This window comes from Daphnia carinata, chromosome 7 (assembly GCF_022539665.2).
Source record: "Daphnia carinata strain CSIRO-1 chromosome 7, CSIRO_AGI_Dcar_HiC_V3, whole genome shotgun sequence".
Classification (NCBI taxonomy): Eukaryota; Metazoa; Arthropoda; class Branchiopoda; order Diplostraca; family Daphniidae; genus Daphnia; species Daphnia carinata.
The window spans coordinates 6,436,331-6,459,333 of NC_081337.1; the positions used below are offsets into that span (position 1 = coordinate 6,436,331).

At 43.7% G+C, this 23,003-nt stretch overlaps 1 protein-coding gene across 1 annotated transcript; it reads left to right on the top strand.

The window, feature by feature from the left end:
• Window positions 1–3,066: 3,066 nt before the first annotated feature.
• LOC130699260 (guanine nucleotide exchange factor DBS-like) lies at window positions 3,067–21,984 on the top strand. The gene is given in 21 exon segments (XM_057521588.2): window positions 3,067–4,983; window positions 15,564–15,647; window positions 16,054–16,168; window positions 16,410–16,500; window positions 16,795–16,908; window positions 17,085–17,159; window positions 17,161–17,205; window positions 17,279–17,562; window positions 17,669–17,789; window positions 17,947–18,060; window positions 18,154–18,354; window positions 18,443–18,643; window positions 18,721–19,014; window positions 19,107–19,304; window positions 19,455–19,796; window positions 19,919–20,119; window positions 20,376–20,454; window positions 20,536–20,803; window positions 20,890–21,148; window positions 21,220–21,367; window positions 21,449–21,984. Coding segments are annotated over 21 exon segments (5,058 nt in total). The 5' UTR covers window positions 3,067–3,305; the 3' UTR covers window positions 21,595–21,984.
• The last annotated feature ends 1,019 nt before the right edge of the window (window positions 21,985–23,003 follow it).

The following is a 23,003-nucleotide window of genomic DNA, read 5'->3' on the forward strand; positions in this document are numbered from 1 at the left end:
GATACTAGCAAAAAGAGAAACCTCTTTTGTTCAAGAATTCGAATCTTTCATTTTCTTTGCACGAAAAGTTGTTGACTGACACGTCTTGCGTGAGTCGGGACGGGTATCGTCCAGTATCTTTTTTTCGTCTTATCTTTAACCTTGTTGGATGAGGCACCGTTATGAGTCGGCCGCTTTTGTCAGCCCAGTGTACAGTTGCTCCTTTGTTTTGACAGGAAATAAGACGATTATCAGTCTGATCTTTCGGGCAGAAAAAGAAAAATCCAAACAAGTAATCGAAAACTGAATAATAATTTAAATAAAAACTGTATTTCTGGAGAAAATGTCATAGTCATCTTGGTGGAACTCAATTGACGGCCATGTTTATCCGTGGGCCTAGTTCGGAAAACTGGCATATGCAAACGACAACAACTGGCAGCTTGGATTGACATTGTCAGTCCCCGTGAAGTTTGTTCGCCTTCCGACTGCTGCTGCTGTCTCCCACTCTTGTTTCGTTAATTAAAGCATTTTTGTGAACTTCAAAGCATGTCGAGCGTAAACCGACAGCCGTGTCTTACCAAAAGGAAATTAATTTAAAAATCTTTGCTGTGCTCCGTGACTGCTGCTGGCGGTGCTGAGAATGAAACCATTCAGCCTCTCATCGGTCGTCATGGGATCGTTCCTGAAACTACGTCAAACCGAAGCGAAGCCGAATGAACGCCAACGCAGCCAAGCTTTTAAGAGTAAGATATTTGGTCATCATCTCTTTTTTTTTTTCGCAACCCGTCACAATGATTTATAGTGAAACGACGTCCTCTAATAACGCCTGCTTGGCACAGTTTGCCGAACTTTAAAAAAATCGCGGTTAATACATACAATTTTCGAGCCGCCATTCAATTTTTGCTTCGACGCCGAGCATCCTCTTGTTTTCATTCCTTAATACTAAGGCTTTCTCCATCGAGTGTGAGCCCTGTTGGTGTTCAGCCACCGTGCAATGCTACATGTACATAGGCACCGCCATTTTGCTGTTTAGCGCGAACGTAAAAATAATAGAAAAAATTAAAACAAAAAAAAAAAAAAGGGTTAAAAAAAGCCCACACATGCACTAAGCCCGTAACCGCCAAACCGACACGTTATTCTTCGAGACGATGGCATTTTTTCATTTGTTTTCTTCTAGTATTGCCGTCGCGCACGGACGCTTGCTTGACGCGTGGCAGGGCCTCTCTCGCGCACGACGGGCTTTGAACCGGGCTATTGTGTTATGCACCGTGAGACTCGGTCCTTAAGAATTTTTTTCTTCAGTTCTGTTTGCGACGTCTCGAAAGACGGTTCGTTCTTTCTTTCGTTGTGATTACGCGAGTTCTATTTTTAAAGCAAGTTTTTTTTGTTGTTGCGTGTGAATGGATGGCAATTTCTCAATCGAGTTTTGCACACTCCATGAATCGGTTTTCTAAAGAGCTTCGTTACGTCATTGTTTATCGAGTTTGAACCCTCTTATCGGCTCTTCGCTCACGGATTTTAGCGTGAAAAAAAAAAGAAACTTGGCCATTCGTGATGAAGATGGATGGCCGAATCGATTTTCAATGACGTCGTTACGCGTTCACTCATCAGAACGTTACGAGATTCGCTGATTGTGGATGACACGAGTGCTATAAACCATAAATTACACATAATTCCGTTTTGGGGTTTATCTCCATCCGATTGTTTATGATTAAGCGTGTGTGTTATCGTGCGTGTGTCAATGAATGAGCGTCCCCACAATTGAAACGCCTTAGACACTCAACAACTGGGCTAGTGTAAAAAGTGAACGGATCAACCCAAAACTCGTTTCCTTGTTGGCCAAAACGAGTCAAAAGATACACGAACGCGTATTGACAGCCAGCAGAGAAGTATTTCGCTCCGTTTACGGGCACGAATGAATGGCATCGCCTCGTTTTGTTATCTACTTGCTTTGACCAGCAACGGTCTCAGCAAAAACTCGTTGGCAAAAGAAAAAGACCAGCTCGGTCAACATCGCAAAGCGATCGTTGATAAAAGAGCTCTCTCCTGCTATTCTCATACTACCCTCATGTCCTTTTATGTCAACAACATAAACTAGTTCTCGGTAGAGAAGATCATTGCCCGTATTGGCAAGCTCTCTCGGACCCAAAGAATCCCACATCAACCAATAGAGCCCACATTATATTTTCGAGAAGAACCATGTCTCTCCTCTGAGTTAATAGGAGGACATGCTTGACGTTGGATACGAAGTAGCCATTTCGTTGTCCAGTTTCATCTGAAGACAGTGGGCTGATGACCTCCGCCATCAAGTGGTCAGTTCGTTCCTCGCTGCCATTGAGACACACCCCGTTGCGGGTTGGCAACTGTGTCGCGTATTTTTAAACCAGTTTTGACGCCGCCTTTTTTTTTTTTCAACACCAAAGTGAATAGAAGGGAATCAACAAGAGAAATAGTTTCTTAACTGTGTCTCTTTTTCACTCGTCCTTGTAGAACGTGTTACTTTTTCTCCTTCTCTTTCTCTTTTTTCTCCTTAAAAAATAATTTTAAGAAAAGCCAACTGGGCGAAGCCTGAACCATCCGCAAAAAAAACCTTAGTCTGCTGGTCGGCACTGATGTGAATCGAAGTGATAAATAAAAAACAAAACAAAAAAAAAACAAAGCCAAAAAAAAAAAAAAAGAGTAAGAAGAAAAACAAAAACAAAACGACACAGGGCGTTTGGTGCTTCAATGCGGCAACACTATCGTCGCCTTCCGCATCGATTCCGTCTTCCATAACAACAACAAAAATAACCAACGTATAGACTCTCGGGCCCGTGAACGGCTTGCTTGATGGTCTGGTTGTTACCCGACTGTGCGTGCGGATATAAAAAGCGACGTGACTGAATTCTGCCATCCCGATTTTTTCGTCTCGTGGAATCGATCCTTCTCCGCTGGCCCCTTTAGCTCCGTCTAGCTGCTCATCTTTTTGCTCGCTCCCTTTTTTTTTTTCTTCTCCTGTCTCATCCTGCGTCTTCTCATTTCTCATAGCTTCCAGTTGTTTTGTGAATTTTAAAGCAAAACGAACAACGCGGAAGGAGGAGTTGCATTTTTGCATGCGAGGCTTTGTTCTGTGTTTTTTTTTTTTTTTCTGTTGTGTTCCTTCCATCATCCGCACTTGTGTTATTGCCATATTTCCAACTGAAACACTTGCTCATCAGCAGTCTTTTGTGCCACTGCGTCACATTGCGAAATCCCCTGGAAGACTGCACACAATACGAGCGAAAAGACTTGGAAATTTTTGAATTCAACATTGTGAAGGCGGCCAAGAGAATGCGACAATCGTCATAATGGGAAACGCGAGATCGGCTTCGTATTCTTACCACCAGCCACTGGAGCAGCAAGAAGAAGACAGACATCGCTCGTTGCCTTCTCCTCTTCAACATCAATCTCAGTATCAGTATCAACAGTACGGTCAGCCCCGTCGGGCGGTCTCCTCCCGCCGACGCCATCAGTCCTGTTACTGGAGCAATGTCGCTTCCGCCGGACTGGATAGTAGTGGAACCATTACGGACAGGGCGAACCGGAATGCGCCGTCAGCGGCTATCGGATGTGATGATATTGGATCGCAAAGAAGATCCGGTGAAGCCATGACCAGTGATGACACGATGAGCGTCTTCGGTGGATGTTCAGCTGAGAATTCGGAACCGACGCCTCTGCCGTTCGTGCGGCATCGGAACCTACCGATCCGGTTGCCTCGTATCAACGTCAACAAAGAATCGTGGTCGCATCAGTCGTTTCATAACACATTGAACAAGTGCGGACGGCATAAAAGCCTTTCTTGCTCCATGATGCACGGGCGGACGTTGCCGACTAAGGACAGCTGTCCGTCTCCTGTGTTCGCCAACGCTGCCCGCCTCCACGTTAATGGCTGCTCCACTCTGCTAAATGGCGAGGCGATGAGATCGAAAACGCCTACACCCTTGCCAACGCCCCCAGCCCAGGCGTCGGCCCTTTCCCTTCGTGACGGGAAGAAAGACGATCACGCCTCAGGCGATCAAGAGGGCCGTTTACGAGGCGCCGTTAGCTGCGCCGCTCTGCTCCTTCAATGCGAGCCAACAGAGGCGAGAATCGATCGATCGACGATGAGTGCACGCCGTCGTGAATCGAGCGATTCGCGTGACACGCAGCTGTGTGTCAACAATAACAAACTTCAGGCGCCCGACGGCTGGAAAGTCGGCCAAGATTCAACTGTTGGCAACATTCCGTTTCGTCGCCAATTCCTCAGCATGAGATCGTACCAAAGCCAGAAGCGACCGCTTGTGCTGGCTCGATCCAGTTCCGTCCGGACAAGGTCGTCTTATTCAGTGCCCATTTTGACGGAATTGGAAGGCCAGTTTTCTGAGAACACATGCAAAGCCAAACACTATTTGGAAATGGCCCGTATAAAGAAGCAGAGCGTTGAGCAGAGTCTGTCGACCGCCTACAACGTGGCCAATTTATTGCACCAGCCGTTAATTGCACCGCCAGTGACTCCGATAATGACCGAAGATTCGGTTCATCATACCACGAATATCGGCCAACAGTTCGAACAGCAACAGTCGGCGGCAAGGTCCGGTTTGCACAAAAGTTGGACATCCATAAGCCAAGAAAGCTTAGGCGATGCGGAAGACGAAGACGGTGGTTACACGACGACGTTGACTGTTGGCGACAATGGCAGTTTGCACAGTCGTTTCTCAGATTCCTCTTACCTGACCATGTTGACGGCCAATACGTCCCTATCCAGCGGCTATCACGGCCCAGCTTCGCTGACGGGCGATGGCCATCCAGCGTCTTCTTCGTGTTCCGATGAGGAGGATGACAACGACGAGTTTTATCAACACCAACAACGTCATCAAATGATGATGTCGAATTGTGATGGAACGACATCCGGCATGTTCTACCTAGAATGGCTGCGGCAAGTGACGGGAAGCGTTCCCGCCTACGTGGAGCTAAGGCAGGGCCGTTTGCACTTGAAATTGATACAAGGTCAGTCGAGCCACAAATTGGCGTACGCTCTATACTTAAAAGACAAGCGAATTCCTATAGTTGCGTCCGTATCTAATTTCTTTTTATTCGCACATTAACGATGGCCCGCTCCGGCTTATTGCACGGGCCCCTTGTATTTAATGACTCAAAGAAAAAGAAAGGGGGATAGAGAGTAGTTGCGGCATTTGACATGCACGCAGGGAGCACACGCACGTGCTGTCCTCTCGCCGTTCCTATTTTGTCGTTTCGTGTTTCTCGCTTCCTGTTCTTTTTCTTTTTTTGGTCATCTAATTTTTTTTTTTTTTTTTTACAACCGCGGCGGACCGACTCTTTCCACACGAACGACTTCCGCATGCATCGATATGTTGTATATTTCAAATTGCGCAGGCTGCCGTACCTCACGGAAGCGCATAACGCGCTGTGTCGTAGCCAAAAGTCACATTCTTCTAATTCGTATTCTTGTTTTTCCTTTATTGCCTCGTATGGCTTTCCGTTTTCGTATTGAAGATAATAAGAAGTACGCTGCTGTTGCGTCTTTCAGAAGGAAAATCTCTTGAATACCCATCGAGGCTGCAGAGCGAACGGATGGTGCATCGGGATTAGTGATTGCAAAAAAGGAGGTGAAACCCAAGTTGCAGTAAAATAAGACGGATAAGAAGTTCTGTGAGGCTTATAAAATATGGAAAGAAGGAAAAGCCGAAAGGAAATAAAGATGTAGAGAAAATGCCGCGGGTGGAGCGAAAATGAAATATAACGTAAAAAGGGAAAAAGACGCAAACTTTGCGCAATGGTCTCAACATGTGTCCGTTCCCTCCGCATCATTAGGCTATGGTGCGTATATACGTACGTGTTTTAACGTCGCCTCTAACTCCCGCAAAATGAACTTCCGTGGAAAAAAAAACAAACACACAAAGAGTTGAGACGTTCCGGCCATCTGTGTCCGCTTTGCGCGCTCGCGCACTCAATCAGCTTCAAAAAACCGCTGAGCTTACATCGTACTATGTACTGCTGCTAGGTCTAGGGTATTCCATTGCACCCGTAAATTATTTTTGATGCTATTTCTTGGTCGTTTGTTTCTTTTTCTTTTCTTTTTTTTATCCGAAAGAAAAAGAAAAATGTTGTTTTGCGGCTTTGTATTGTTTCCCCGTACTCAAGGCTATCTGCGGTCGGAAATTAAGAAAGAAAATCATTTAACTACACAACATTTATTGATGGTACTACGTGTGGCTATACGCAGAGGCTGTTTTTAGCGAGAAGACGAGCATTTTTTTTTTTATTTTTCGAGCCAAGCTTGAAAAGGTTTTGAGAAAACGTTCCAAAATTCCGGTCGTTGTTCCCTGAGCTCTTTTTTGGGGGGGCTCTCGCTTCTTTACGATGGGGAAACCAAGAAAAGAAGAAGAATTTTTATAGGTACCTTGAACTTGATACTTCCCGTTTGGGCATGGATTATCTTTTTTGTTAACGGCTCGTATTCTTTTTTTTTTTTTTTTTTCTTTTCTTTTCAAACTCATGTCATCTAGTGTTGATTGGTGTTGAGTGAAATGTTAGGAACCCCCCGTGAAGGACGTAAGTAGGTTGTTGCTACATCTTATTATTTCGTTTTTTATCTTTCGGCAAGTGTTTCGTACCTTTTACCTCGTCTCGTTTGAGACCTGCACCAGGTGTTGAAAGGCAGCGAACAATTTTTGAGCTAGAAAAACAAAAAATAGCACAACAGTAAACGCCAAAAGCTGCAATAAGAATCACCTTATCTATAGTTTATTAGATAACGTCGCCGTAACAGCTTGCGTTCAAAACGTCCCACGCATTTCCAAACGACGAATGACCGATAAACATAAAGTTTTCGATTGCTTAACGGTTGGCTGATTCTACCCTTCTTCTACATTTCCCGTTGGATGACCAACGGTAGCCGGAGAAAGGAACTCTCTGCATATAACAATAGCAGAATCAACGATGAGCTTCGCCGTTCCGTACAGTTTTTTTTTTTTTTACTTGTTGTTGGTTGGTTGGTCAACAGTCTTATGTTTGTGATGGATTCGTATCCCACCGAAGAATCTCGCATAGGAAAGGAAAGGAAAAATTCCGTCAGCCACAAAAGATGACGATACGCTTCAAGTGCGTGAATACATACTGTATATCTATATATTTTTTATTTTTTTTACGTTGTTGATATGCATAGATACGCCCCTTTCTCACTCTGCATGCGGCTGGGAAAAAGGAAGGCGACAACCGGAGGAAGAATAAGGGGACAAACAACCGCCGTCACCGCTTCTTTTCTCTCCGCGTTATTTCTCTCTCATGTTTCTTTCCGCAACCAAGAATTATAGGTAGACACATTGCTAGCGGCTTTGCGTAGTTTTTGATGCTGGTGGGAAACGAGGCAAAAGGAGAAAAGAACATCATCGGAACGAAAGTCTTATCTGATCTCATCGTTTCAATTTTTTTGTTGCATTTTCTTTTTCTTTTCCTCCCGTGGAAAAAAAAAAAAGAAAAAAAAAACTCTGACGCCAGCACAAGTGTACACACTCTCTCTTATAGTGCGCCCGCTTTTAACTGTGTCCGTTTCACTGAAAAACACGGAGCCGACAAAAGTATAACGAGGTGAGCCCCACCATATACAGAGAGAGTTGTTGTCGTTACCCGCATCGACTTCCATTAATGGTAACGTGTACACCACAGCACGAAAAACGGCGGTAACCTTTTTAAACTGACTTTTACTACAATGGATTGCGCTTCGTCTCAATTTTTTGTTTTGTTTCGTTATGTCTTTTTTGTTAAACAGTGGGGAGGCTAAAGGTTGTGTTGTACAATTCCGGCATGATCGTCTGAAAAAAAAAAAAAAAAGCACATGCGTACATACACAGCAGACAGACAGGCACTCTGTTCTTTAGTGAAGAGGTCAGCATTCAATCAAAGCGGTCTTTCTTTAACCGTGACCCTTGTCATTCATCACAATGTCAGGATGTAGGAAAACGAAACGCACAAGCGACGATGATGGAAAACGAACGGGTTCGTCCGGCGACTCGTCGAAATACATTCGTTTCCTTTATTTCTTTTAGAAATTATACGATTAACTGGTTTGCTTTCGAGTGGACAAAGGAAAATAGAATGACTCAAGTGCAAGGAGAGGCAAGCGCGTGAGTGTCGAATAGTACGACGATAATGCTGGTATCAATTCAAATTAGACACCCTTTCTTGCTTGTCCTTTTGTTTAGCGACCGTGCGACAAGCGTTCACATTTGGCTTCAGGTTCTGAGTTTTCGGCAGTTATTTTGCAAGAGCTTTTGGAATTCCAGAAGATTAGACTTTGTTTTTACTCATTCGTCACTAAAGGTTAGCAGAGAAACGTCTTTTCTTTTTGCATTATCTGATAAAAACGAGTTCGGTTTTACGGTCAATTGAACTTGCATTCGCTTGGGCTAATCAGACTTAACCGGAGTGCGTTGCTTATTCTGTTGTCTGTCACTGATTTGGCTTCATCCGCTAGCCTTCGTGATAATTACGCAAGCAGGAAAGTCTTTGTCAAAAGTTATCCTTATTGTCGATCTATTCAGACATGCAAATAGGACCTTTAGATGTCCTCTTCATTATTCTTCAAAATGAATACTTCCCAGGAAATCCTAATGGGCGTACGGTTCCATAATTAAAATGCTAACATGATACTAAACAGCTGATGAGTATCTTTATACGTGTTTTTTTTTACAGTAAGAAAAACATTTGAATTTATCAGGACTGCCCGTTTGGTTTCGAGTTTTGAAATGTGGCAAATCGAAACAATTCTGTGGGTGCATTGTTTGCGACCCAGCCTTTAGTTATCATTTGGACATCGGGGCAGATTTTGCATACCTTTCGCCCGTCGTCCTTGGCTGACTTGAGGGAAAGACGCAAAACCCGAAACATGTCGATTAAATGGTGTCAAATAAGAAACGTTGATGTGAAAAAGAAAAATGAAAAAAAAAATTCCTCCATGCATTTGGTTTCACAATTTTTATTATTATTACATTTTTTTTTTCAAATGTTGACAACTCAATTAAAAAAACAGCGTACTGGCTGAGAACGTGAACGGAGATTTTCTCTTGGTTTCCCACCGATGCCCGTACAGTTTCATTTGTAATTCCGATGAACAATCGACTGCGTGAAACACACTTACGTGTGCTGAATCGATTTTTGCTCGTTTCCCTCGTAAGCAGAAACAACACTAACACATCCATTAAAGACAAACAGTATTACTTATATAGTTAACTCTTGAGTCAACATTTTTAGTGATGGCACAACAGCCATAATTCCAGACATCTCTCTCCCCTTTCTCTTCCTGGTTGGCTTTGCCCATCCATCGTTGTTGTGCGCTTCTTTGCCAGTCCAATACATCACGTTTTGCGACTGTGTATGTCATAACCCAGCAATAAGTGTTTCACCATCTATACGTCAATTTGATGGATTCCAACTAATTGTATAACGGATGCTATCATAGCTCACGACATAAACGTGAAAGAAAACGATCGCTAACGAGGCTTGTTTTGCTTTTTGTCACGTGCCGATGGCAAATCGGTTTGTCTTGTACTGCGGTTTTTGATGTCGATGGAGAGCGGACGAATCAGACTGAGAGAAGTATCCAATATAAATCGTCGTCGAACTGGATTTCACCTTCTTTGTTTGAATCGGTAGGAAAATGGTCACCGGCCCACATTCTATTTACAACGTTATGGCCGCCATGCGCCACTGAAGCCAATCAGCTCCGTTGAGAACCAGAAGTTGTAACAAATAATTGTAAATAGGCAACATTCTCTCGATTCCATCGTTAACCTCAAAAGATATCGCCTTTCTTATCGGCACGTACACGCTAAACGGAAAGCTTCGCAATGACCGGCAAAAATTTCCTTTTTCTTATTACCGCTTTCGTGGGCCGTGATCGGCGAAAAAAAAAAAAAAAAGAAAAATCAGAAACGAAAATTCATCAAGGAAAAAAGATCGTATCTTTTACACGATAAAGCAGGAGTCGAAAAATGAGTTCTTAAAGCAGCTTATATCGCGTGATGAATTTCGATTAAAACCGCAAGTATATAGATATTAGAAACTAGACTGGGGGAAACGTTGTTTACTCTTTTTCTCGCAATTTTCCTTTGATTCATTCAATTATACTTGTTGTTTTTATTACATTTTAATAGTCGACTGAGAAATTCGCCTTGAGCTTCGGCCATCCAACTCTTGTTGAGGACGCGAATCCCCCCTAATTAACAAAAGTTCCTGTCTAGCGTCAAACATTGTATTTATGTACATACTAGTGCCATCCTGTTTTGAAATGAGCGCCAAAATGGGTGTGGCCCTGCTTGGGCTCCTCCCCATCTGGATAAGCAAAACAGACACAAAGACGGAAATTTCGGTTGTGGGATTTTGTCGGTAGAGTCGACTGTCATGGCTGCCTCCACACCCTTCACGTCCTGCGTTAGCGTCCTTCACCAGCGTCGTATTTTTAGCCACTAACTGGTTCCAATTACGTTTTACGTCGCGGAATCCAGGTTGACAAGAACCGTGACGTTGTGCCGGACGTGACTGTGCCATTGAAACGATCGTAACGTTATCCGACGGCCAGGTAAATTGCGTTTTTTCTGCGACCTGCCGAGTGGTTCGTTTGACTTCGTAAGGTCTGTTTTTGTGCGTTGCGTACCGAACGAAATTCGCCTTTACCAACTGAACGATGGAAACTGTTGGCCAAGCCGAATAACTCCACACCCAATTGCCCGTTCGTTTGATTTCCTATCGTAGCCGCAAGCTTTTTCATTTTTGTTTTCTTTCTTTTTTTTTTCGCTCGTAATTCTTTTTGGTTGAATTAAAATTCTTTTGTGCAGTTGCTTTTGTTTTGTTTTTTTCGTAGTTCTTTTGTTTTTTGGCAGAATTTTTTTTTTTCTTTTGGCTTTTGTTTAAAAAATGTTTCATTTTTCGTTCATTTTTCGTTAACCAGCGCTTTGTTTGAGTGGGTCCTGTGCTATTTTAGAATTCGTTATTCTCGTTTTGTGTTGGCCAACAACAGTGCAATTTCATTTTTCTTTTCTTGACAGACCAATAATAGTGTCTCGTTCCCCCCGTCCTCCTCCCATCTATTGTCGAAAAGCGCCTACTCCCGAAGTGGAAAAGAAACAACTTATAAAGAACCATTGCATCTCAAATCTTAATCCTCCCAGCCAAAGCTCTTTTATCCTTACGTGTCATTAGTTATGGAAGTTGCTGAATCACCGTTTTGTTGTTACCACCTCTTCGTCGTAACCTCTTGAACTCCCGACGCCAGCATTTTCTCAATTCAACCTGCTATTCTTTTATTTTGTATTCTCTTTTTTAAAGCTTTGCCTTTCGAAAAAAAAAAAAAAAAAGATTTACTGTTGCCAAATCTTTCTTTCATATCTTTCCCTTCCGGCCAATCCTTAAAATTTTTCTTTTGTCTTCGCCAGTCTCTACCCTGTGTCTCTCATTCCTCCCACCAACTATTTCCTTTATCGATAAAAATCATTGCCGGGAGGTTACTGGATGCGAATCAACATTGCGGAAGCAGCAAAAAAAAAAATAAAAATGGAAAACGATGGCGGGCATTCGAGTTCAGACGTCGAGGGTCAAGACGTCGTTGATGTCGATGACGACGTCGCTTCGGCAAGCGACTCGGAGCTTTCTGTAGCTTCGTCGAGTCATCGCCATCCGATTGCGGTTACCCAACCAAAAACGACAGAGGCGATCGATACGAAACGGTCAAACACAACGGAAACCACGAACAAAAAGAAGACGCCGACGAGGAAGACAGTGAAACGGACTGCCAAGAAAAAAAAGTTGACAACTGCTGGCGAAATGGCGACAAGTCACGCCGAGGCCGAAACAGCCGGCGATAGCGGCTCAAGCAGCTGCGGATTGGAGGCGAGCGTGGAACAGGTGGCGGAGCGATTCGCCCAGGGCTGCGAATGTCGCGACGGTGAATCTTGTTTCACCAACATCAACCCAGAGTCAGCCTACCGGCACCGGCTCAACATAGCCGAACTGACACGTAGCGAGCACGACATGTACCTCATGGGCGTCACCATGGCTTCCCTCTCCAATCCGGAAGAAACGGCTCGCAGAACCGAGCGGAAGCGATTACACACCCAATATGTCTTCCAGGTATGTAATCGGAAATAGTTGGACACAACTATACATCCATTCCGCACTACATCAAAAACCACAGAACACAACCAAAACAAAAAAAAAAAAAAAAAAAAAATGGCCCTCTAGCTAAAAACTCAACCAAGGTCGCTTCGAGTTTAGGCTGACCATCAGGTTGTTGTTCATGTTGATTGAGTTTGTAACGGCGTCTTTTTTTTTTTTTTGTTTTCCTTCTTTCCTGGTTATTTTCTTGATTGTCGATAACGATAGGGTAAAAAGATCTGTCTGGAGGCGTTCTTGTACTTGGAGAACTGCACGCAATACCAACTGAAGCGGATACGCAAGCACATTATGACTCACGGAGTGACACCTCGCGTGCACGGCAATCACGGCAAGAGGCCGCATAACCGATTTTCGCTGGACATTTACCAGCAGGCGACCGCCTTCTTACAGAGCTACGTCCAACGTGCCCACAACAACCAGTTAACCCGAAATCAGCAACAATCGTCCACCACAGCTGGATGGCCGTCCTCTTCCTTATCTAAAGCGAAAGGCAAAGAGCGTTCAAGCGCTGCTATCGTACTCCCTCCCGACATCACTTGCAAGACGGTCCATTCCTCTTACAAAGAGTACATGGAACATTTCGAGCCCGGTACCAAATGGCTGGGCTATTCCACCTTTCGTCACTTTATGAAACGCCAATTCCCGCTGGTGAAATTCAGCAGTCCAGTGGCCATTCCTTCGGGTTCTGAACTCCTCCATGGTGGGCCTTCCAGTTCTTCTGTTTCGAAAAACCTGCAACAACCACCGCCAGTCGTCAGCACTGACCGTGTTGTTGTTGTTGAGGAAGCCTCTGTCGGTTGCCAGAAGGTTTCACCAGCGTCAGCGCCTGCGCTAAGAAACTCCACCTAGTCCAGTTGGGTTCTCTGGTTTGCGCTGCAAACTCGGTCGACTTCTTTCGGATCGATGAAGCTTCCGAGATGGCGTTGCTGTAGATTTTGTGTTTATATCCCTCCTCTTCTTATTCGACTACCAACACTGGCGTGCTTATTTGCCCGCGTTCCGAATCTTGCCCCTGCCTACTTGCCCACTGCATTCTGTTTACCATCTTCCTCCGGCTCGGAACTCCACATCTGTCGTTACCACCATCGCTACAACTCTCATCGATTGGTTTTCAGAAAATTTACAAACGCGCAGTTTCTTTTTGATTTTGATCACGTCCTGGAATTTTTCATCGCTTTTCTTGTGTCCGATCTTTGTAAGTCCCTAAGTAAGTGTGTGTGCCGATGTACCAGATTTTCTGCCATGAACTCGAGGACATGGGTAATTCCTTGCACAACTCCTTTATTTGGTTATTCTTTTTATTGTTTGATTTAGTTTGATTCTGTTTTTTGTTTTTTTTGGGGGGAACGTTTTTCTGTTTGCATAGCTGGTTGAGGTGAGATCGTCTCTTGTGATGTGTACTCAACTTCCTTGAGCGGGAAACCTTTTCTTTTATTTGATTCCTAGTTGTACACTACTGTTATCTTATCCGACGGACCGGAACATGCTGGTAGGCATTATTGATCTATGGGATCTCTCGTTCTTTTAACGGAAGCGCAATAATTTCTGTTGTCAGATACGATACAAACATTCATGTCGAGCGGTCGACTTCGTGGCGGTGTCCCAAATCTCTTCGTATCGATTCGGTTTGTGGCAAATCATTCGCCTCGAATGTGTCAATTTCTGTTTTAATTTGATAAGCACACTTTAATGATTGAAATCAAATGTCGTCAGACAGGATATACTAAGTAAACTAAGACCGCATTTCCCCCGTTTATTTGTTACAATCGCGGGATGTTTGTTTTTTTTTTTTTTTTTTTTTTTCTCTTGATAGTTTGTAGCGCGAGCGGAAGTTTATGGCGTACATTTTGCGGCGATTTATTTTCATTTGCGTGAGTGAGTGGACCGTTTGCCACTTGGGAATCTGAACGGTAGTTGAGTCGAAATACTTGGCAAGTTTGTTAGACGCTGAGCTTTCATCCGAGTGGTACTAACACGAGAATTTCCTTGTAGTAAGGCCAGTCCTAAAAAAAAAAAAAAAAGTGAGATGCAGGCAACCGCAGATGTGTCAGCCTACGACGAGGAAAGCGAGAGAGATCTTCAAGCTCTGCAGAATCACGCGCCGGGTAGCGGTAACGAGACGGAAGAAGTGAAAAAAAAAATGATCATGGAAAGCTCAGAATGGAAATTGGAAAGAGATGGTACTTAGGCACCACTCCCGAAGAAAGGGGCCCTTTCTCTTTATCATTTCCGACGTCATTGGGTTACTCCCATTTGTCCGTACATTGTCGTGATGCCAAAGATCACGGACACAACAGCCATTGACCTCTTTTCTTGTTTTTTATTCATTCAATTTTTTTGGCGAAGTTTTTCCATTTTGTTTGATTTCTTGTGACCGTAATTACCACCACATCTTTCCATTCGTTAGGGTTTTATCCATTTCCTCGACAGCCACCGTTGTAACCTCGCCGTTCTTCTTTTTTTTTTTTTTTTTGTATCAGTCACTTGACTCGCGGCTCTGATGTTAGTGGTATTGATCGCTGACGGGCGTCGACCTAACGGTGAATGATATTACTTTGCGTCTTTTTAATTTTAAAAGAAAAAAAAAACGAAGTAGGAAAAATACTTTATAAAGTGAATCCCAGAAGGCGTCTCCACCTTTATCTTCATCTACTTACCACCTTTTTTTTTTCATCCGAATTTTTGATGGTATTTTAATTCAGTGATCGATCTCTTTCTTTTTTACGACGAAAACAACAACTCAAAGTATTCCGTACAGTGTATCTTCACCCATTTTATATGCATGTATACAGTCCAACGTGTGTAGCGGGGAACAGCAGCCGTCGTCGTGTCTGACGCGAAACACACATTCCCTCCCCCCTTTAGGGCTTTAAACATTTATTTTTTATTTTTTTTGGAACAGGTTTTCTCCTTTTATTCTCTGTTTTTCGGTGTGTACGTGAAGGGAGCGCCGCACGGCGTATACGTATTCTTCGTTTTTACGAAGAGGGGATGCTAAGCATGTCTCTTCTAGCTCTCGGCACTGGCATTTTAGCTTTTTAGTTATTCTTAGCCGACTTCATATCGGGCCCTAGTGAGGAGCTAAAGAAAGAGGAGAGATACTAAAGGTAAAAACCGAGCGAGAGGGGGGGGGGGGGGGGGGTCCGTAGGTTTTCCATTATTATTCTCCAAATGCTGGTCGGTAGAACGTGCTGGACTAGTCGAGCGTGATCGTTCGCGGTTGACGGCCGCATTTTATTTTTTTTTTTCAGAGGAGTGCTGCTGCTTTATTGAAGTGCGATTCAGCTCATGATATTTTGAGGCCTCTTGTTTTATTTTGTGTGTGTGTGTGTGTGTGGGCAGTTATGGATCGATTGTGATGCTCACTGTGTTGGGCCATTTTCGTTCTTTTTTTTTAGATGATGTTATGGAGCACATCGACGGCGCCGTCAAAGTCAGCGAGATCACCGAACTTCTTCGGGCCGAATACGGCATCGTGACCGGTGAGACCTGTACAACTTCTCGCGTGTCTACCTGAATTTTGTCTTGATACCTGCCATACTTCATCCATTCTCTGGTGCTTGTCCTTCTATTGTTTCGTGATTATCGCTACCATATTTAGTCATGAAACGACCAGTCTACCAACCAACGCCCTTCTTTTTTTCCCGCGGTTGTAATGAATAGTTTATTTGGACGCTTCATTCATTAACTATACAGTTAAACACGAGGGAGTTTGAAAACGAACACACACACAAAAAAAAAGTGGGTGGAAAAACGAGTAGATACTGAAATGTTGTTGACTCGTTCCGACCCAGTTCGTGTTCAGTTCACGTTATTACCTTGACATTGTGCACGTGTATTTTTTTTCTTTTGTGCATCTAAAAAAAAAAAAAAAAAAAAAAAAAACAGGTGGACGCTCCAGAGAGGGCCGGCCAATCATCACATTCCCGGACAGGTGCAACTTTGCCACCCTCACCGAAGATAATTACAGGAAGTTGATTGTTTACCTGACCTCGGTGCCAGCGTAAGTTCAACCCTGAACCAATCTGCAGAACAACCGTTGTTCCCTTTTTACAGACTTACTAGATTTATTTCAATCGTTATCTTTAATTTCTTTTTTTTCTTTTCTCTTTAATTTTTGTTTATTTGAAACTCGTGCCGGTTCAAATCGACTTCGGCTCCCATAATACGTCGCCTTCTTCATTCGACGTCGTTGGCGGTTTTTTATTTGTTGCTCTTGTCCGATGCTATTTACCCGTATCCAGGTTACACGATGCGGATTTGGGTTACGTTCTCATCGTCGACCGTCGTTCGGATCGCTGGAACGCTGTCAAAGCCACTCTGTTGCGGCTTTCGGTATGTTATTGTGCCATTGTCAAACCTATACCCATCTCCTTTTGTCGCATTCTTTTACATTGTACAAGTACGCTACACTCTTTCGTGCATGTCTCATTGACGTTTGGTCCATTCTTCCTGTGTGTGGAGATTATCAAAACATTGCGTCGTCTCTTACGTGACAATTCAATGACGCCCTTTTTTTAAATGCTTCGCTTCATGAACTTCAATTTGAGAGATTTGAATTTGTTTTCTTTGTCATATTTTTTTTTTTTTCCTATTTGGGGTTTGATGATATGTTGTCGTTCTTTGCAGAATTTCTTTCCCGGGTTGATTGCCGTCGTTTACGTCCTCCGGCCGTCTGGCCTCCTCCAAAAGGCCATTTCCGAAGTCAGCAATAAATTTTTCCGTGAAGATTTCAAATTCAAAGTACGCGCTCCACCTTATCATAACTGTAGATTATATACATCTGTTGTTGCGTTTTGTCTTGGCAGATGGTACTTACGTCGGAACCACTACTATTATATAACTCGTTCTAATCGGCTATGATGTCATCATGTTTTTTTTTTTCTTTTTTTGTCTTCCTCCTTTATTTTGCGTTCTAGGTGGTCGTTTGCAGCTGCCTGGACGAGTTGCACCAGCGGATCGATGCTAGTCAGTTGACGACCGAGCTGGGCGGTTGCCTGTTTGTTCTACGATCACCAAGAATGGATAGATACCCGTGTCGTAAGTTATTTTTTTGCTCCATTCAACTTTAATATGATTGTAAGGCTAATTTTTGGCGTGTGTTCCGACACAGTCGGTCGAAAGCTTTTCAGCAAACACGGCAGACATCAGTGCCGCCTTGCGCAAGTTCTCGCGCCGTCTTCAGGACACTGAGTTACCCAATGACGTGCAGAGTACTCAGGCCGTTTTGCAACACCAAGGCCAAGAATATGCCAGTCTCAAAATGGAGCTGAATAACGCCAACGCACAAGGCGAAACATTATTAAACTTGATCAAAAAACCAGCTCCGCTTTCTACACCCGGACGCCGAAGCGAACCCTGGCTGGGTCAACTAGTCAACATCACCACTGTAGAGAGGTAGTAGAATGTACTTTTTTTTTTTTTTGTTTCCATCCCAGTGAATATGACCTCCTTACTTTATTAACTGGATGATGTACCGTAATAATTCTTGTTTCCATCGCAGGCTATTAATTCAAATGGATGAAACGCAAAGGACATTGGACGAGTTCTGGAACAAGCACGCCTTCCATCTCAGACTTTGCCTTCAACTTCGTCAGTTTGAACTCGATTTCAGAGAGTTGCAGGTAAATAGACGCAAGGCCACCATTTTTTTTTCCCCTCCCAATTTCTTTCTGGCTGATTACAGATGTAAGAGCTGGCTGAAAGAGAGAGAGTTGACGTTTATTTTTTAGAAAGAATTCTATTCACATTCTATTTATCTCGATATGGCTGTTGCTATAGGTTGTTCTAAACGAAGATATCCAGGCCGTGTCGGACTTTGAAAGCGATGGTGATTCAGTCAGTGCAATCGACGCATTGCTCCAACAGACTCATGATTGCCGAACCCGTTGCCAGGTGAATGTTGATATTTGGCATTCCAGAAACGTTTGTTTTCTGATAGAGAAAATCACCTTGACCATCGCCGTTTTACTTTCGCTCATTTTTCAGCTGGATCTAGATCGAGCCGACGCGCTCTACAGTCACGCAGCCAAACTTATGGCCGATTACGCCGACAGCCCTGTCGTCTTGGACTCTGTCCGGCCCAAGAGCATCGAATTACAGCGAGTGAGCCAAGCGTTACGAGATCTGTTTATTCAACGTCTCGAATCTCTGGAACGTTCTCGCGATTTGTATAATCGTATTGAAAAGGTACGCTTCGATAATTCACCATCTGCTTCGCTATTATTTGATGTTCGTTACACCGATTGGTTCTGAACGTTTCGATTCATCGCCACAGGCCAATCGTTGGTGTTCGCAAGGCGTCGATCTTTTGGCGTCGCAACAGCTGGAGAAATGCTCTTCGCCCGAGTTTGCCGCACAAGCGCTGGCCGATATCGAACAGTTTCTTACGTCGGCTTCCGAGTTCCGTGATCCAACACAATTTCGTAATATGTTCCAGGATATAATAACACCCGAAACTAAGTCTTTAATCAATCAGGTAAGATCTACTCGCTTTAATGACAGTTCCATTTTTTTTTTTTAAATTCAATTATATGTTTTTTCTGATTGTTGCAGGTGATTCAACGCCTTCAGGACGTGCAGGTGATGTGTGATAGACGAACCGTAGGTCTTCGACAAATTGTGACCCGCGCACGAGTCGTCCGACCAGTTCAAACGGTTCCGCCAGAACCGTCCACTTTGGTACGTTCTGGTTCTCACAGCAGCGTCCAGGGACCCAAAGAGCCTTTAACTTCAGAAGTCGACAATAGTTCACCACCGGTCAGTGCCAACATCAAAGTACGCCATGTCTTAACTGAACTGCTGGAAACGGAGAGGATTTACGTCAACGAAATCAGTATCGTCTTGAAGGTATAAAAAAAAAAAAAAACTTGAATAGATTTTAACTTATCTATTACTAACTCACATTCTCAACTGAAATTGTTTCTTGTCCACGTTAACAGGGATACAGGGATCAGTTGATGGATCCAGATCCTTATCAATCCGGCCCTTACCAAGTCCCGGTGCAGTTGGTAGACAAGACGGACGTCCTCTTTGGCAACTTGCCCGAAATCTGCGCGTTTCACGGTCAGATTCTTCTGCCAGACTTGGAGAGTAGTCTCTCTAGCCCACAGCTAGTCGCTTCCTGTTTTCTCAGACATGTAAGAGTCTTTTTTTTTTTTTTTATAGTTTTTCTTTCGTCTGGGATCATTTTTTTTTCCTTTCCAGTGGGTAGTATTCCCATTTCCTTCAAGGTTGTCTTTTATGGTAGTCGTTAATCTTCTTTGCAATTTTTGGTTAAATCTTGATAGACGGAAGATTTGCACTCCTTGTACAGCTTCTACTGCCAGAACATACCGCAATCTGAAGAACTGCGTCGTCAGGTTGGAGAAAACAATCCGTTCCTTCGTCAGTGCCAAACGAGCCTTGGTCACAAACTTCCACTCAGTGCCTACTTGCTCAAGCCTGTCCAGAGAATTACCAAATATCAGCTCTTGCTTAAAGATTTGATGAAGTACAGCCAGTCTACCCTTGACTCCTCTGAAGATGTCCACCATGACGATAACGACCTCCAATCGGCCCTAGGCGCCATGTTGACTGTTGTCCGTTGCGTCAATGACAGCATGCACCAAGTGGCCATCACTGGTTACCAAGTAAAATCGTTTTATTTTTTTTCAAACTGGATTGAAAGACAAATTCTTTTCATCATGCCTACATATCATGGAACAAGCGTGTCATCATCTTCTGTTTTTTTTTTTTTTTTTTTAATCAATAGGGAAGTCTTGCCGAGCTGGGTCGATTGCTACTTCAAGGTGGATTTAGCATGTGGGCTGAGGGGAAACGTGACCGTTTGCGGGAACTGCGGCTAAAACCGATGCAGCGTCATGTGTTCTTGTACGAACGGGGCGTCGTTCTGTGTAAACGCGTCGGTAAAGAAATGGACAAGGCTACTTACCAATTCAAACACCTCCTGAAGGTAAAATAACCTGGCCGCCTGCTAAGCTTTCACTCGCTCGCTTCGTTATTCAGTTGATACACTCTAATCGATCGCGCTCTCGGTACACAATCACGAAGAGCACCGTGTTCAAAACATTGTTCTGATCGATTAGTTGTGTATGCCCGTTTTTAGTAGATTCACGTTCCCCCAAGCGCCACTTTTGACAATTTGGCATTGGTCAAGTTCAATTTGCTGATTTCTTTTGCGTGATTACATGCGTGACGCTATTTGACAGATGTCGGAAGTTGGCCTGACGGAAACGGTTCACAGCGGAAAAGGCAGCGACGCGCGCAAGTTTGAACTTTGGTTGCAAGGTGAGTGATAAAAATCGTTCGGAATAGTTCTTCCCGTTTCCATAATTCGCTGACTTTGATTGTCTCATAATTGGGTCGCAGGTCGTCACGAAGTTTGGGTGTTGCAAGCTCCTGCCCGTGATGTCAAAGAAACTTGGATTACTGAGATCAAACGTGTTCTACTTAATCAGTTTCATCAGCTGAAAGGTCAGACGATCGCGCAAACATCATCGTCAAGGACGGGACCGACATTATCATCGATTGGTGCCAGTGGCGTCGTCGCACCGGCTGGAGGCGTTCAGAAAATGATCCAAATTTCGTCGTCCATCCCCAACGGAGCACCGCATCCGTCTTCTCCCTACGGTCCAAAGTATGTAATCAACTTGATTGGCATTGATTATCTTCTCATTTTCCGTCGGAATGATGATTTATTTTTGCTCTCCATCTCATCAAAAGATCCCTACGCCCGGCGTCATCTTGTTCATCGTGGGAATACAACAACAGCACAGCCGGAAGTAGTAGCAGCAGCAGCGGTGTCAGCAGCACTGGTGATCGCAGTTCAATTGTGGATACGAGTGCATCGAGTACAATATCGAGGGCATCATCCGGAAGCCGGATGCTGCGTTCCACCACCGTCGACGAGGATGACGGATGGAGCACCGACTTTTCCCTCAGCGACGAAGACATGGGCGAAACTTATCTCGATCACGTCGAGGTGAGATCCTTCTGACTTGTGGATTAAAGATAATATGGCGAATTTAAACATTATTTTTGTATGTCGGCCAGGACGCTACACATTCGTTACGTCGCCGTTATGTTGTATTGGCCGACTACGCCCCTCTGGGACCGACTGAGGCTGGCCTTCGTGAAGGAGACATCGTCGATCTTGTTCGTGTTGGCTGCGCGGGTTGGTGGTATGTCCGGCCGTCGTCAGGTTAGCAGAAAAGAAAAAAAGAATTGCATCTTTTGTTTTAACCTTTTGAATCTTAATCACAATTGCATTTTCTACCTAAAGTGGGTAACACTTCGTCGCAAGAAGGATGGGCACCGTCTGCCTACCTGGAAATGGCCCCCGCGCCGGCCATCAAATCGCCTTGCAGTTCTGGTACGCCGTCGCCGTCGGTCAGCAGCCAGGACAGCGAACACGATCTCCTACAGTAGGAAAACAACACATGGAAAATGGATTTCTTTGGCAACCTAAAGCCGCTTTGCTTTAGTCTTCAAACGAGCCATTTTTGTTTTAGTTTTGCAGAGACTTTGTATATATCGAAACAACCTAGTTCGGAATCTTTCGCCAATCGCCAGCTAGATGTCTGTGTCTGTTTCAAATTTCATTTGATAAAGCATTTGTTTGTGTTTTTTTCTTGGAAATGCTTCCAATTTCCTTTACCACTTAGAATTGAATAGCCTCAGCTGTTTAATTACGTACTTGCTCCTCCCTTTTTTGTTATTTCATATACAAAATTTCTGTACGTGTTTATATAAGCTACTCGTGTATGTAGTGTACCTGAGCCCTACCTCTTGTATCTCATGCTGCTACGTAATGCATAATATAAAAAAAAAAAGTATGCGAGATACAAAAAAAAACGATATAAAATCACTGGAGCAAATAATCAAATAGAAAAATAGATCGTTGACATGGTCTACATAAACGAGTACGTGACTCATTGATCCGCTCTCTTTTCCCGACAGGTAAGTTTGGCTAGGAAACCCATGGCAGTCACGGCAAAGTCAACTCGACTGTGGGCCTCACGGAACGTAATGAATCCATCGGATTGACGTCAGAAAATTAGATTCAGGCGTAAACATCAAGAATAATAGATGGAGACTTCGCTTTAGTTTAGGGGGCTTGGAAATTGGCTGATGGAACGCGAAAAAAAAGAGACGATGGCGGTTGTCTCGACTACATCCATCATGGCTTGTTCTCCTACCGCCTTGTCTAAAAAAAAAAAACACCTTATTGATATTGCAACTACTCGCTTTGACTCTTGCAAGTTGCAATATAAAAGAGCTGTCAGGCCACTGTTAAAGAGTGACGAGTCAAAAGACTGGGCAGAAATAGCGCACAAAATAGTTTTTTCTATTCTTTTTCTAAACGCATTTCTCTTTTTCCAACTCTCTTATGCCGTTTGTATGTAAAGTTCTTTTTTTTTTTCTAAATCTTCTTTCTATTTGATTCGATTCATCGGCTGGCGAAGGCGAGTCGGAACAGAGTCATTTTCCAATAACCCGAAAATCATTCAAGTTGCAATAGTTTTCTGGCATCCTATGGCCGTCTCCTGGCGATGGGCTATTAGTTCATTACACAGGATTCAAAAGCCCCAAGCTTTTTATCTCTGTATTATCATTTTTCATTCCAAGTATAATTTGCATTGAGAACGGCCGTCAATTTGCGTTGTGTTTATAGACATGGTGATGGAGGACTTACGTCATCAATCGAACTTCTGCTATCGAACTTGAGACTGTCCCGAACGATGTCCTATGCTAATGCCGTCGCTGATGAAAATCAGGGAATCACGAACTTCTCAATAATCAATATATTACTATCAAAATACATGATTTGCATCTCA